General features: G+C 37.7%; 1 protein-coding gene across 3 annotated transcripts in view; it reads right to left on the bottom strand.

Annotated features, from left to right (window-relative positions):
• Positions 1-4,497: 4,497 nt before the first annotated feature.
• The window catches only part of ITGB1 (integrin subunit beta 1), a 201,489-nt gene continuing 190,185 nt past the window's right edge, over positions 4,498-15,801 (bottom strand). For all 3 annotated transcript variants that reach the window (XM_079910581.1, XM_079910583.1, XM_079910582.1), the window contains exons 12-16: positions 15,287-15,525; positions 14,843-15,065; positions 13,945-14,177; positions 11,740-11,906; positions 4,498-5,735 (exon numbers count right to left, since the gene is read on the bottom strand). In XM_079910581.1, the coding sequence (XP_079766707.1) occupies positions 5,670-5,735; positions 11,740-11,906; positions 13,945-14,177; positions 14,843-15,065; positions 15,287-15,525 (928 nt within the window). In that variant the 3' untranslated portion in view covers positions 4,498-5,669. The remainder of the gene's footprint in view (positions 5,736-11,739; positions 11,907-13,944; positions 14,178-14,842; positions 15,066-15,286; positions 15,526-15,801) is intronic.

Genomic DNA, 15,801 nt, shown 5'->3' with positions numbered 1-15,801 from the left:
AGATCAAGATAGCAGAGCAGGACGTCAAGCCTACCTCCCCTTCATAAACAAATCAAAAATACAACTATATGTGGAGCAACTCTTGCTGAAAATGACCTGGAGACTGGCAGAACAGCTCTTCTACAACCAAGGACATAAAGAAAGATCTACAGAGTCTGGTTCCAGACTGGGGGGTGGGGGGTGAGAAGCGATGTGGTCAGGACCTGCACCCTTGGCAGGGGACCCAGAAGAGGAGGGGGCTATCACCAGCACTGGGAACCTCCCTGGGGAGGGTTTGGAGCCACATATTAGGAACCCCAACCCTGGGGTACAGTTCTGGGAAGAGGAACCCCCTTAGCTGGTTTGAAAATCAGTGGCACTTACAAGGGTGTAAGAAACCGAGGCTCTGCTTCTGAAGAGTACACGCACAGACCCACTTACTCTCAGTCACAGGCACAAAGGGAGCAGACTGAAGACTGCCTGGGGCCCTGGCCAGCTTGCAAGGACCCCCCCAGCATGGTCCATGTACCAGGCTCCTGTTCCAGCCCCTCTTTCCCCAGCACTGCTCCCCACTAAGGTGGAGGCTGCCATTGCCAACAAGAGTGTGCACACTTGGAGAGATGCCAGCCGTGCCTCTGAACAGGCTGGAGACAGCCACTGCCAGCCTATGCTTTGGTGCATACACTCAGGAGGAAGTGAGGCTAGCTCCAGGGCACTAGTCCCTATGCACACTTGGGAGGGGGTAGGGCCAGCTCAGAGGTGGGCACCAACCCAGCTTCTAACCAAGGCATACCTACTGGGTGAAAAAGTGAAACCAGCACAGAAGTGAAGCCCCAAGCCCTCAGGCCCTGGCCACAACCCTAACCAAGGAGGAGACTACCATCACACCAGGAGAAACCCAACTCCGTCAGGGGTTCTGCTCCAGCCTCTTGGGCCCCCATCCAATAGGGCTTGTAACAGCCGCTGAGCAGAGAAGCCCGGCTTGCACCTGGCTCTAGCTCTAGCCCCTCCAATTCCAGCCCCACCTCCCACCAGGGTGGTGGCTGCCAGCACACCCCTAGGGAAGATGCAGCCTGTGTTCACTTTAGATCCAGTTCGCACCACATCTGCTGGGTACATGCAGACATAGGGACATTCACAGAAGAACACATCTTCAAGACCACGATAGGTAATGGTTTCACTTAATTTCATAGAGACAGAAAAATTAAAATGAAAAGACAGAGGAATATGTTTCAAATGAAAGAACGGAAAAAAGCCCTTGAAAAAAAACCCTAATGAAACAGAGATAAATAACTTACCTGAAAAAGAGTTCAAAGCAACAGTAAAAGAATGCTAACTGAACTTGGGAAAAGAATAGATGAACACAGTGAGAATTTTAACAAAGAACTAGAAAATATAAAAAAGAACCTGTAAGAGCTGAAGAGTACACTAGTAGGAATTAACAGCAGATTAGGTGATTCAGAAGAATGCATAAGCAACCTAGAACACAGACTAATGGAAATCACCCAATCAGAAAAGCAAAAAAAAAACAAAAAAAAGTAAGGATAGTTTAAGGGGCCTCTGAGACAGCTTCAAGTGTACTAACATTCACATTATAGAGGTCCCCGAAGGAAAAGAGAGAAAGGGGTAGAACATGTATTGGATATTATAAGCTGAAAATTTCCCAAACCTGAAGGAGGCAACATTTCCAAGTACAGGAAGCACAGAGAATCTCAAACAAGGTGAACCCAAAGAGACCCACACTAAGACATATCATAATTAAAATGGCAAAAGTCAGAGATAATTTTAATGGCAGCAAGAGAATGGAACGACATAAAACTATCACATTTTTCTGCAGAAACGTTTCAAGTGCTGAAAGAGAAAAACCACAACCCAGGATACTCTACCCATCAAGGTGTATCACTGCAAATGCTGCTAGGTAGGTAGTAGTGGTAACTCAGGGAGATGAATCCCACCTATTCAACAAATACTTACGGTCACCTACTTACTTCATGACAGACGTCGTTCTAGGGATTCAATGATGAATCAAAACACACAGGGTCCTATATTCTTGGAGCTATCAAATCTAGGGATAAGACAGAAACATCAACTACAAAGGACGTGTGGGAGGATTGAGATGTGAAAGTGGAGATGGAAATGGGGGCGTTGGGACAATATAATCAAATCCATGTTTTAAAATGGTTGCCGAGGGGCCAGTTACTTAGCTACTGAAGGAGACCTGAATGTTGGTCTATCGCCCAGGAATAATTCTGATCAGTAAGCAACATTAACATAACATTGTTATCAATAAGTAACATCAACAACATATCACCTACTACACATTAAACTGAAGACAATGCTGTCTTCTAACAGTTCTATAAACTATTACAGTAATGAATAAAATTATGGGATTTAAATATTCAGAACAGTGTTTCCTCTCACAAAGTGACCCTTAATTAACTCTTGTTTAATACACCAGTCTATTTTAGAATTAGTCCTGAGACCAGAAAACCCAGAGTAGGTAGAACACAAGTAAAATTAAATGAAATACCACTAAATACTTTCGTGGAGACTCTATATCCTTGAAAAATTCATGTAAGATCTTAACATAGTTAAAATCCAGTGAAGACTTAGATTGTAGAAGGAAATTAAATAAAAAGATAGTTACTACCTGTGGATTTAACTAATATTCGTCTTGTGATTCACCCTAGCATTCTGCACATTTTCATATGCATGACAGCTTACCACCCTCACAGTGGTGGAGGCTTAATGGGCCATCTCATCTAATCCAGCCTCAAAATCTGCTCCCACGGATCACTCACTCAGAAGCCACTTCCACATCTGCCTAAATTCTCAAGAGAATCCTGGGACGCGAGAGCTGTCCGGAGAGCCAGTGGACTGTCTCTATAGGCTCCAGAAGAGTCCTGGAGATACTTGCTGTTTCTGAACTCCTGTGAACTTATTAGGTCAGAAATAACTTAAGTTTTCAAGGACACAGGCAAAAAAACAAAGACAAATGGCCTCTATTCATTAAGGTTACCTCTCAAACTCTAGTAAGCAACAGAGGAGTGGGAAAAAGACAATTCCAAAATCAGAAGTTGACCACAGTGCTTTTTAACTAGTATGATGAAGTGTTCTTGTGGCTCAAGGTCTTATCTGGGCGTGTTTATCAAAGAATTTATAAAGTTTTATCCTCTGCAAAAGAGTAAGAAAACTTTGTAAAATGTCAGAGAATCACTGCAAAATATGCCACTATTGACACTTAGGCATGATACCTAACATTTCATAAATTTTCAAAATAAGGAGTTTGAATGAAAAAAAAATTTACAACTGTTATTTTCTCTCAGGACTCATTAACTTTTGGAAAGTACTTCACTGGAGGTCAAAATGTACTATTTGCTAGGAAAATAAAAAATATTTTAGTGACAAAGTTCTATGTGGTTTCAAAGCTAATTATCAATCTCTTTGTGTTTTGAAACTGCCAGTTTTAAGCCTAAAATTATTCAAATGCCAATGCTGTTATGGTCAGCATGAGAAATAAATTCTATACAATTTCTCCAGCTTCCAAATAAAAGGATTTCTATAGTCAGAAAATCTGTTTATAAATTATAATATAAAATTAAAAATTCACCATATTTCAGCATCAAAAACATATGCCAGGAAAAAGAATCATGTATTGAATATAACAGAAAATAGGCTCTGTTCCTATTTATAAAAAAATCTCATTATAAAAGTAAACTGGTGGAGCAGAAATATGGTATTCAGTTCATCGGGTTATGCCTCAGGTGTAAGGAAATGCGTTGAACCAAGCGGCAGTGTGGATGGTGGGAATGGAAAATGAAACAGGTGAAATGGATAGTTCATGAAAGAGGTAATTTTCCTCATAAATATGTATAATTCTCAACTGAAAGATGATTTAGTCTAAGCCAGGAAATACATTTAAGTGGAACAGGTAAAAAAGATACCAATTTTTTTAAATGGGAGGGGCACTGCAAATGTGAGAGGCTGGTAAAGTTGAAACTTTTACCACAATCCTCTCCCCAAATCTCTGACACTTATTGTATTGCTCCAGGAAGGGATATATTTCTTTCAATAAGCTTCACACAAGTATTTTTTATGGATACATATACTTTCTAACATAAATAAACCAAAGCCAAATGAAAATAGAAACTTATCAGAAACGTAACAATTCCCTGTCTATATCTTAAATAAAATGATATAATTTCCAGCTTCTAGTTAATAGCTCTAAGAGGATGTTCATAAAGAGTTAATTCTGCTTAATACAGGGATGAAACCTATCTCCTAGGGAGGTAAGAGAAGGGTGGGGAGAGAAGGGGATTTATCCAGTATTGTATGGAGAGCCCAGAGACAGTCTGAAATCTTATTTTACCGTCTCTCTCCTTCCTTCCCTTCCTTCTTTCCTTCTCTCTTTTAGTCTAAGTAAAATACCCAATGACCAGGAATTTTCTGTCACTCTCTTTAAGCTATAAAAATTTTAGGCACACAAACTGACAAAATATATAAAACCCAAACATCCAATTTAAATATTTTAGGCATTTTTATTTAATAAATAACTTCAGTAAATAGCATTGTAAAAAGTGAACTGTTAAAATTAAAAGGCACTTAAAATAGAATGTGGCTAGTATGAAACCAAACAGGAAATTCAAACAGTGAGAAGTAAATATACAGTGGCCTGTTACATCACTAATTGAAATTAAGAATTGCTTAACTGATGGCTGTTGCATAAGCCATAGTACAATGTCACATGGTCATTAAAAAGGCAAATGTACAGCTAAAACATCAATGAAAAAGTACTGATAACAAAAGTCTTACCCAAAATCGCAAACAAATACATTAAAAGATTAGAAGAGGTGATAAAAAGCACCAGGCTTTAAACAAAATAAAATGAATAAACTAAAATAAATTCACCCAGAGGTCCCCAATTCAGCAAATACTATGTAAATTAAGGCCTTTATATAAATCAAGGACTTTTTTTTTGCAGAAAATTCCCCAATACTTTTAAACAAGGCTTGAATTTAAAAAAAGAAGGCATAAAAGTTACCAAGATTAAGTAACTCTTGAAATGGCACACAGGTTTTAAAGCTATGTTTTCCCTTCCTAACTCTCTGACTTTTCCCATGGCCTTTGTAGATCAAACATTTCATTATTTTACACAAGCAACTCCCAACATACTCATCTTTCAGATACATCATGTTATCAGTCATGTCTAATAAGGAAAATAACAAAATAACAAATTTAAAACAATTCTAAACTAGCTAGAAGGACATTCACTTTGGATTCTGTATAACTGAAAAGTGACATATCTGCAAAGCAAGAAATCAGTTTTAATACTTGATTAAGAGAAACTCTCATCATACTCATTACTTTAACTACTGCCCTTTCAATCACTCTAGAAATATCGCTTAATCCACTAAGAGCTGGATTTCAACAGTCCAGGAGGAAAAGGTCAAAAAGGCACAATGCAACCTTAGATGATAAGGATAACCATCCTGTCTCAAGTCTTCTGTCAGTCCCTGGCATTGATTATAACATTATTTTCAAAATAATAAAAAAATTTTCAAATTATACATATTGTACATTTTCAGAACCTGCCCAAGAGAGAACCACAGCAACACTGCCCTGAAACTACCTTACTGTGGGTGTGGAATTACTACTTTGCACCCAGTGTTGTGGATACGCACTGGCAGCGCTCACTTTCCCTCATACTTCGGATTGACAACAGTTGTCACAGCACTCTTATAAATAGGATTTTCACCCTAAAAAAAAAGAGAAAAGTTATCAGTCACTCTAATGAAGTCATGTAACATTATTTATAAGACAATATTAAAAGTAAAGATCGTTTTCATAAGTCATTTCCATTTTATCTGTCCAGGCATCACAGTGAATTTTTTAAAAGGCATTAAAAAGTTTACACAAAATTTGAAAATGAAAGCTTTGCCCTACAAGTCTAAAGGCACCCCTGTCATCTGGCATTATTTCCTTTCTGACCCATTCCTCCACTGGAGGGCGTGCTGTTAACGGCTTCTCTCTTTTAAACTGGCTTTGAATGGCTGTCTTGAAACTAATTTTGAACTTAAGGAATTCTTCTGCCATCAACTGCCTGATTCTTAACCCTTTACTGTGCACAAAGGTGCCTGATAATGAAGACTCCTTGGCTTTTCACCTCTGTGAGGGAGATATTCTTCTGAGGCTCTGCCACAAAAGTTGTGGAGAGTTCTGGGGTAAGACTGTCACAGTGTCACTGCGAGCACAGGACCTCCACCAAGGCATCACATTGCCGCATCTGCTTAGACAAAAATAATTTCCATTCTTCATGAAATAATTGCTATTCTTCAATATCGTACTGATGAAATATTTTATTTTATTGTTAATTCTGTATTTTACTAAAGAGTACTGAAATCAAGCCCAGTAAATGACTCCAAGCCATAAACACAAGAGATTTTTCAATATCCAAAACTTTACTGACACAGGAAGATAACATACATCCCCATGCTATCATTTTCTTAAAAAATTCTCTTATGCTAAGTGATACATTTAAGTATCTGCTACAGCATTCTTTCTCCTGCTTGAAAGTCAAGTGAGAAATATGGCCAAATATTCCTATCTCAGAGGAAATAACAGTGAGCACAAATGAAACAAATATTAAAGAAAAACTTAAAACATTTAAATTTTAGGCAAAAATTAAGATTTTGAAATGCTGTTTAGTTTTATATCTTACTATAGAACCATTTGAGGTGATTTCAAAAAATATAGAAGGCATCTAAACAGTAATTTTTGCTTTTAAATTTTATTCACACTTGACTGCAGGTTATATTTGGATATAGTTTCCATTGCCACAATTTCTGCCTCCTAGCAGGGTACAGTTTGGTGGATGACAAACATGAAGATAAAATTAAGGCGCTCTGAAACAGTACAAAAGAGAATTATGTACATAAAAAGGGAACAGTATAAGAAAAAAGGGATTGACTCTGAGAAGATCAGGGATATTGTCAAAATGAAACTGTAGATAAAACACTGAAAGGTATACAGACACACATACACATGCAGTCAAGGTGTTGGGGAAGGAATGGCACAGTTAGGTAGAAATATACATAGCTCAGAAGTTTTTAAAGGGTGCACGTGTATGTTTTGAGGAGTGGGGAAGGGAAAGGAGACAAGAAAGAAGACAGTGCCAGATCACGAAAGGTCCTGTGTGCCATGCTAAAAAGACTGAATTTATCTTGCAGACAGGAAATCACTGAGGGAAAATGCAACATATAAGGGCTGGGTCTTGAGAGACACCAAATAAACCACTATGACTTCAGCTTAGCAGTGAGCCTGGATACCGACTGAATCGTGCCAAAGTGCCTTAGCCCCACCCCACAAAACACAATTTGACCAGTCATTTCTGAAACATGGAGGAACTCAGGATCCCTCAGAGACAAACATCATATAATCTGGATGATAAAAAATCACATAGGATATCAAACTCTGAGCTGTCATCCCAACTAGAGCTAAAATATGATTATACAGACATTGTAGCAGACATTTCATAATGGAGACCGGAGTCTGGATCCCGGCAACTACATTGCTAATGAGTGATCAGTACAAGTAAGTTACATTCTTTATTTCCACCTTCCTATTATATGAAGCTAGGACTGCCCATTCTTTCAAATATGCTAGGAAAATAAATTACCATTTAATTGTTTCTTTAAACTAATGCATTAGATAAATCTAATGTTTAATACTTATAAGGGAGGTAACAACAACAACAAAAAATGGAGAACAACAACAACAAAAAAAAAACGAAAGAAAAAAACACCTAAGTTATAGATGAATCCAAAGTACGATTTACACGGCAGAACTTACCTTTGGAGAAAAGTTTGCCTTTTCATATACACAAACATTTATACTTATTATTTCAAAGTCCATCCAAACAAAATTTTAACGTGCAAGGTTAGAGGTAAAATTAAATTATCTGCACTGGGCATCACCTTAAACGAAGGTAAGCTAAAATAATGCAGATTAGTTCCCACGTTCAGGGTGCAACCCCTCCCCATCCCAACAAAAAGCAAAGCCTATTTACATCAAGAGAGCAGGGTTATGTTCAGCAGTGACGTCCTCTGATCTCAGTAAATGTCATCCTGTGCTCCCTCTGGAAGGGCGGACATGGTGACAGCATCATTTCTGTGGTGTGTTAGAAATGCAGTGCACAACTGTGGGGATTAGCAGCCCACATTTAATGTGCTTAACAGCTTTAACAATTACAAAGCTGATAATCTGATTTTTTTAATGTACCTACATGAGTAGTCTTATGTGCTGAAATAATCAGAGTGCCTATTATTTGAAATATGTTAATGATATAATTGACTGGCAACCTTGGTCCCATATTGGAAAAGTGCTTTATAAGCCATGATTTGTTTTAATTTCTTAATGCTCATTCATTAATTTCTATTGTTTATTTCTACTTTAATTTTTCTTGAGAAAACATCTCAAAATAACCTGTAGCCATTAATTTGCCTGGATTTCACTAATGAATAAATTTTTACAAAACTTTCGCATCTTGAATTGCTCAAAATGCTTATTTTGACTGAAGAAGTAATACTGTAGCCAAAAACTGACTTAACAATGAAAACATTAAGTTTCACTATTAATTGTTGATAATTTCCTTCAAAGCACAATTTAACAGACAGCAAAGGTGAAAATTTCACCTTTCAATAGGAGATACAGAAACTTTTCTCATATAAGAAGTAACCACACGAAAGAGTCAATATTTGATTGTTTTTGACAGGGACGGAGGGAGGGAGGGAAAGGGATCCCAGCAAATCAGTTTCCTTCTAAAACTAACTTTCTGTAAAGCATTAAGTGAGAAAGAAAAGAATGCATCAGATCTCATACTAACAGGAAAACGTACCAAACTACACATATATGAACCTGACAATAATTTTCTGCCATCAAATTTAACTTTGCCATTTCAAAAGTCTTAAAATCTGCTTAGAAAGAAAAGAAAAATCTTGCAGGTAATGGTTTCTGATGTTATCAGTACTTCCTGTATCTCTTAAAAATATTAAACATTCCTGTACTTTAAGATCTTGTTATTATTTTATAAGCACACTTCTCAGCAGAGTAAATAAGCAAATCTGCAGTGTTGGTTTCTAGGTAACAAAGTGATCTCCCAGTTACAATGTCTGCCCAACACAGTAGTGCTAGAATAACACTAACACCATTAAGTTAAGCAGAAATACCAAAAAGTGTCATTTTTTGTAAAGAGTGATCTCCCTCTTCCTAACCAGGTAACAGCGTCTCCCGAAGACAGACACTGATTGCTACTAATATAAGGTAGTGGTTAAGAACCTGGATCCTGGAGCCCAGGGGCCTGGGTTTGAATCTCAGCTCTTCCACTAACTAGCCCTGCGAACTTAGCCAAGTTACTGAACCCTTCTGTGCCTCAGTTTTCCAATATGTGAAATAAGAATAAAAGTAGTTAGGAGGGCTTCCCTGGTGGCGCAGTGGTTGAGAGTCCGCCTGCTGATGCAGGGGACACGGGTTCGTGCCCCGGTCCAGGAAGATCCCACATGCCGCAGAGCGGCTGGGCCCGTGAGCCATGTCCGCTGAGCCTGCGCGTCCGGAGCCTGTGCTCCGCAACGGGAGAGGCCACAACAGTGAGAGGCCCACGTACCGCAAAGAAAGAAAAAAAAAGTAGTTAGGAAAGGAAAGAAGAGTTCTGGATCACCAGTCAGGAGAATTGGTCCTAATCACAATCTTTTTATCGGAGAGTTTTAGGGGCTTACATAATTATATTAAAACATGCTAGAAGCACTTCATGAAAACTCAGTTACAAGGAAAGAAGCCTGTCCACTACTGCTAAAAGAGAAAATGATAAATTTGTCATCCAGGTAAAGCATATACTCACCAAAGTAGCTTACCCTAGCTTAGAGAATACGTTAACCAAGCTTTATTACCACTATGAAATTTTCAACTAAGTTTTTATTTAAAACTATAATAGGATTTTTCTCTTTAAAGTCTTTGTTACCTTTCAAAAAGAGTTCAGTGTTAGCTTTGAGTATTAGAATTATTCAATAACTAAGAAGAAGAAATATATATAAATAAAAGGTTCTGATTTTTAAAGTAATTTTAAGTTACAGTCAAGAACTAAAGATTTTCAGAATATTTCTAGAATCAATAACGATGACACTGTAGTTATATATTATACAAATGTTATACCAGGTTACATTTATTCTATTTTGAACTTTAGTTTTCATGTTCACTTTTCATTGTTTCACCCTAAAACTTACATATAATGATTTGTTATATTATTATAAGGATAACAATACTACCTAAAGCAAAGGACTCTAGTAAGGATTATAACTGACAGGCTGCTATCATACACTACAGTCATTAGCCAAGAACAACCACACCAAACAATATCACTACTGACTCCATGTTAAAGCTCTGGGAAGTGACCCAATGCCATTCTACTTACTAAGTGGAAGAGCTGGGATTCAACCCAGGTCTCTCTGATCACAAAGCACATTCTCTTTTCACTACAACACAGCTGCTGCTTCTATACCATAAAGCTTAATCCAAAGCCCCTCTAAACATTAACTGCATTAACACACAAAAAGAAAAGCCATAGTATAGCCATATAAATAAAGCCAGACTTAAAAAAAAAAAAAGGCAGCAATAGTGATAAAGGGCACACAGTGCAGTAGAAAGGATAAATTTCACATGCAAAGACAGAAAATGAAAGAAAATACGAACGGCAACTTAGAGACCAGCTTTACGTCCATAGTTTGGATTCTTGAAATTATTAATAGGACTCTTGTAAATCGGATTTTCTTGCTAAAGTAAAAGAAATAGTTTCTAATGACTTCATCAGAAAAAAGCTGACATGTATAGTGTTTAAACACTATAAAAGAGAATTTTTACTATTTTTACACTTCCAAAATTAATTTTTTTAAAAAACCCAAGCAAATTGTAGTAAAATGCAAATAACTAAAATTCATTTACAATTTAACAATACTGAAGATTGTCACTGCTTTCTTGTATCAAAAGATGAATACACGAAGGTCAACGCTTGGCCACCTCAGCCTCCCACCCCACGCTTCAAAGCACTAACTGCTGGCGTCAACTTTCATCACTTGCAGCTTCTAAATTTTTATAAAGCCAGGTTTATTAAGTTGTAAAATCGCAGAGAATAAAAATACCCTTTTTAAGTACACAGTTCCATGAATTCTCAAATGTATAAACACACCCACAATGAAGATCATCCCACGATCCCTCGGGCCCCTTCCCCCAGCTCCAGCCCCTGCAAACCACTGGATCTCATTCCTGCCTCTAGGGTTTTACCTTTTCCAGACTGTCATATAAGTGGAGTCATACAGTATGTAGCCTTTTGAGTCTGGCTGCGTTCTACTTAGGTTTCTTTGTTGGGGGAAAAGAAAAACAGAAAAAGCTTTCTACTGAATAGCTTGCTATTACTTAGGATTCTATTTTACATGAGAAAAAAAAGGCAGAAGAGCAGATTTAAGATTAAAATTATTAAGGAAATAAAAACAATGACCACAGTAACCAGAAGAAACATTCTTAATTGTTTTGTTTTAATAGGATATACTTAAGATGTTTTCTATTTTTCACTAAATGTAAGTTTTCTGAATAATAAATTTTGGGGAGAATAAAATATTTAAAGGACTTTAATAATCAGCTTTAGAGCTAATAAGTCTTAGAAATGTTACATTTGCTTTATGAATCACCCTGCTTTTTACATGATTTCCAACTTACCGTGTCCCATTTGGCATTCATTTTTTCCTTTTCAAATTTGGCAAATTCCCTTCTGTCATGAATGATCATTAAAAGCTTCCAAATCAGCAGCAATGCAAGGCCAATAAGAACAATTCCAGCAACCACACCTGCTACAATTGGGATAATGTCTGGACCAGTGGGGCACTCTGTAAAGTAAGAAGCAAAGGATGAGCACATAAGGGATTAGAATGTGAAGGTACAGCCAAAATTACAAAGAGCTGGGCAGTCTCATAAAAAAACACACAGGCATTAAAATCCCAAGGTAAGTGAATGTACACTATCCCAAAAGAAGCTATAAAAAAGATACTAGAAGTAACATGGGTTTACAAGACCCCAGTGTACATGATCAATAAAGAAAAGTCATGTATTTCTATGTATTATATAGAAATTGATTTCTACAATTTGGAAATTGAAATTTAGAAAATGGTATTTTCTACAATAGCACCAAAAATCATGATATACCTATGTATAAATCTAAGAAAATATGTGCAAGATTTACATGCTAAAAATTATTAAACACTGATGAAAAAAAGACCTGAATAAATGGAGAGAGATTCCATGTTCATGGATTAGAAGACTCAACATTGTTAAAATGTCAATTCTCCCCCAATTTTTTTTAAATAATTAATTTATTTTTATTTTTGGCTGCATTGGGTCTTCGTTGCTGCGCGTGGGCTTTCTCTAGTTGCGACGGGCAGGGGCTACTCTTCGTTGCAGTGCACGGGCTTCTCACTGCACTGGCTTCTCTTGTTGTGGAGCATGGGTTCTAGGCGCACAGGCTCAGTAGTTGTGGCACAAGGGCTCTAGAGCGCAGGCTCAGTAGTTGTGGCGCACGGGCTTAGTCACTCTGCAGCATGTGGGGTCTTCCTGGACCAGGGCTCAAACCCATGTCCCCTGCACTGGCAGGCGGATTCTTAACCACTGCACCACCAGGGAAGTCCCTCCCCCAATTTGATCTATAAACTCAATGCTATCCCAATCAAAATCCTGGCAGGACGTGTAGATATCAAGCAAGTTTATTCTAAAATTTACAAAGAAGTAGGAGAACTAGGAAAGTGTTTCAAAAGCACTTTCAGAAAAGAACAAAGTTGGACAACTTGTATTACCAGATTTCACAACTAGCTGTGAAGCAACACTAACTGAGACAGTGTGGTATTGGCTAAAGGACAGATGCCTGGATTAATGGAAAACAATCAAGAGTCAGGAACAGGCCCACATATATAAGGTCATCTCATTTTCAACCAAGGTGGAGAAAGGTCAACCTTTTCAACAAATGGTGCAAGAACGACTGGAAATCTACATATAAAAAACTGGACCCCACTCCATATACTAAGATCAGCTCACAGTGGGTTACGGACCTAAATGGAAAACCAGAACTATAAAACTTTTAGAAGAAAACACAGGAGAAAAATCCTTATGAACCTGAATTAGGCAAAGAGTTCTAAGACATAATAGTAAAGAGCAAGATCTATAAAAGAAAAACCTGGTAAATCGTAGTTCATCAAAATTTAAGCTTCTGGTCTTCAGAAAACACTTAAGAAAATGAAAAGACAAGGAGGCACAGACTGTGAGACAATATTTGAAAAATACATATGCAAAACAATAGAGACTTTAGAAAAACAGTTTGGCTGTTTCTTCTGAAGTTAACTATATGCCTCCAAAATCCATTCCTAATATTTATCCAGGAGAAATTAAAACTTACATTCCCATAAAAATCTGACCACAAATGTAGAAAATTCCAAAGTATATTAAAAGCACCCAGAAAAACCAAGATAAAAATGTTTCATCTTTTGAGAAGCTGAACAAATTCACGCTGTATAACATCCTTTAACAAATTATCTTTCCCAGTGTCCAAACCTAAAATCAACTCATATTTAAATATCATTAATAATGATGGTGCTCTTACCGAGAGCCTACGCCAGGCGCCCTGCTGAGGGCTCTATGTGGGCTACTACATTTACTCCTCGGACTCCCCATTCAGAAAACTTAAAACCTGCTTTCACTTTCCCTTACTTATTAATTAAATACTAGTTTAAGCTTTGAGAGATTAAAAGTGTCCCAACTTGGACATATAATAGTCCAGCTGGCAGCTGTTCCTAGATATTAGGGCAACTGCCAATAGCCCTAAGCAGTAAAAAGACATAAAAGAAAATGCAAAGAATTTTGAAATGATCAGATTTCTACCTGGAGTCTCTACAACATGAACAGTGGCCTCATTGTTCCCATTCACTGAATATGTGAAGTAGAACCAGCAATCATCAACGTCCTTCTCCTTACAATGGGACAGGGGATCCACCTGGCCTGGCTGGGGCAACCTGTCCCGATTTTCAACCTTGGTAATGTTGAAATGTGAACATTCCTGAGCACACGTGTCTTTCTTTTCTCCTTTGTTGAAGGCTCGGCACTGAACACATTCCCTGTTAAAATGCAAATGATTACATTTATTATTTAAAATAATATTTGCTTAAAGATTATTTTGTGTGCTAGACTCAAAATTTAACCACATTAAGCCAAGAGCAATAGAAGAAGATATAAATAAATGAAGAAACATATTTCTGGATGGGGAAACTGAACATAAAGATGCTAGTTTCCCAAGTGATATTATAGATTTATTACAGCTCAAACTAAAATCCTCCAAAAGAAATAAGAGTAGGAAAATAAAACTAGCCCTATCAGATATTTAATACACAATTTAAAGCCAAAATAACTTTTGAAACGTGTTGCTGGTACAATAGTAGTCCTTTCTTCAAGGGACAAAACTCAATTTTATTTAGTTTAGTCAAAAGATAGTTAATTAAGCAATTGGTAATGCTAATTTAACAAAGGTTACCACATGGATTCACTTACATAGCAAACTCAGATTGAAATAATTGTACCATCACTCTCGTACGACACATTTCAGTATCATGTGACAAACACCAGCTACTGAGAAATAATTTTTAAGATTTAAAAACTGGGCTTCAATGTGACAGTTTATTTACAGCGTAACCTGATGTTAGCGCTGTTCTCTGTATTGTGTGCTGATACAGAGGCCAACAGACAGCGAGTTCTCACCCATTTCAAGCAATTCGGAAATACTCACTTATGCTCGGCACAGACTCCAAGGCACGTCTGGCACATCTCACAGGTCGGCCCTTGGAACTTGGGATCTGTACACTTACAGGCGCCACACTCACAGACGCCCCGGCCATTGCAGATTTGCCCATTCACAGCCGTGCAGGAGGTAGTGTCCAGAGAACAGTCACAGGCACTGCCCGTGTAGTTAGGGTTGCATTCACACACACGACACTTGCAGACACCATTTCCTGCCAATAAAAAATATCATTTCTCATAACAATGGTAAAAATGTAAAATCAGAGCATTGACCGAAAAGGGAAAACAAGCAATAACATGTAAGAAAGGCTCTCTGTGGGATGGAGTGACCCTCAATGCTGCCCTTTTTCTATTTATCCACTAAGCAAACTCAGGATTTTTTATTGTATTAGATAGGACCACATTTTATAACCATTTTCACACCCCTTCTCACCTCCACAAATTAAGCCATTGGATCTATCACAGTTGAAATTATCACACTCGCAGAATTTGCCAGAATAAATTTCGTTTGTATTATCCCTCTTCCGACACACACACTGTCCACAGACACATTCTCCGTTGTTGCTACATATTTCTGAACTGTTCTCTTTCCTGCAGTAAGCGTCCATATCTTCACTGTTCACCTCATCTGTGCTACATTCACAATGTCTCCCAACACGTCCCTCGTTGCACCTAAACAGAGTCCAAAATTTCAGTCACATAAAATAAAAATAAGTGAAAGTAACAAATCATGCTGTGAGAAAGACTGGGAGAGGAAGTAAGACTATGAACATTATCTTCAAACTACAATTTTATTACATGTCATGCCACACGTCACAGACGTGCACAAAAGTGTACCTATGCACACACACAGAGCCATTCAAATCCATATGGAATCTACACAGGGGCCCAGGAAAAAAAGCCCTCTTCAGGAAAGTGACCATTTTGATCAAGATGAAAATACAATCT

The sequence above is a fragment of the Stenella coeruleoalba genome, assembly GCF_951394435.1.
Source record: "Stenella coeruleoalba genome assembly, chromosome: 2".
NCBI lineage: Eukaryota > Metazoa > Chordata > Mammalia > Artiodactyla > Delphinidae > Stenella > Stenella coeruleoalba.
Note: the sequence above shows the minus strand (reverse complement) of the source record. Positions and strands in the feature narration are given on the sequence as shown.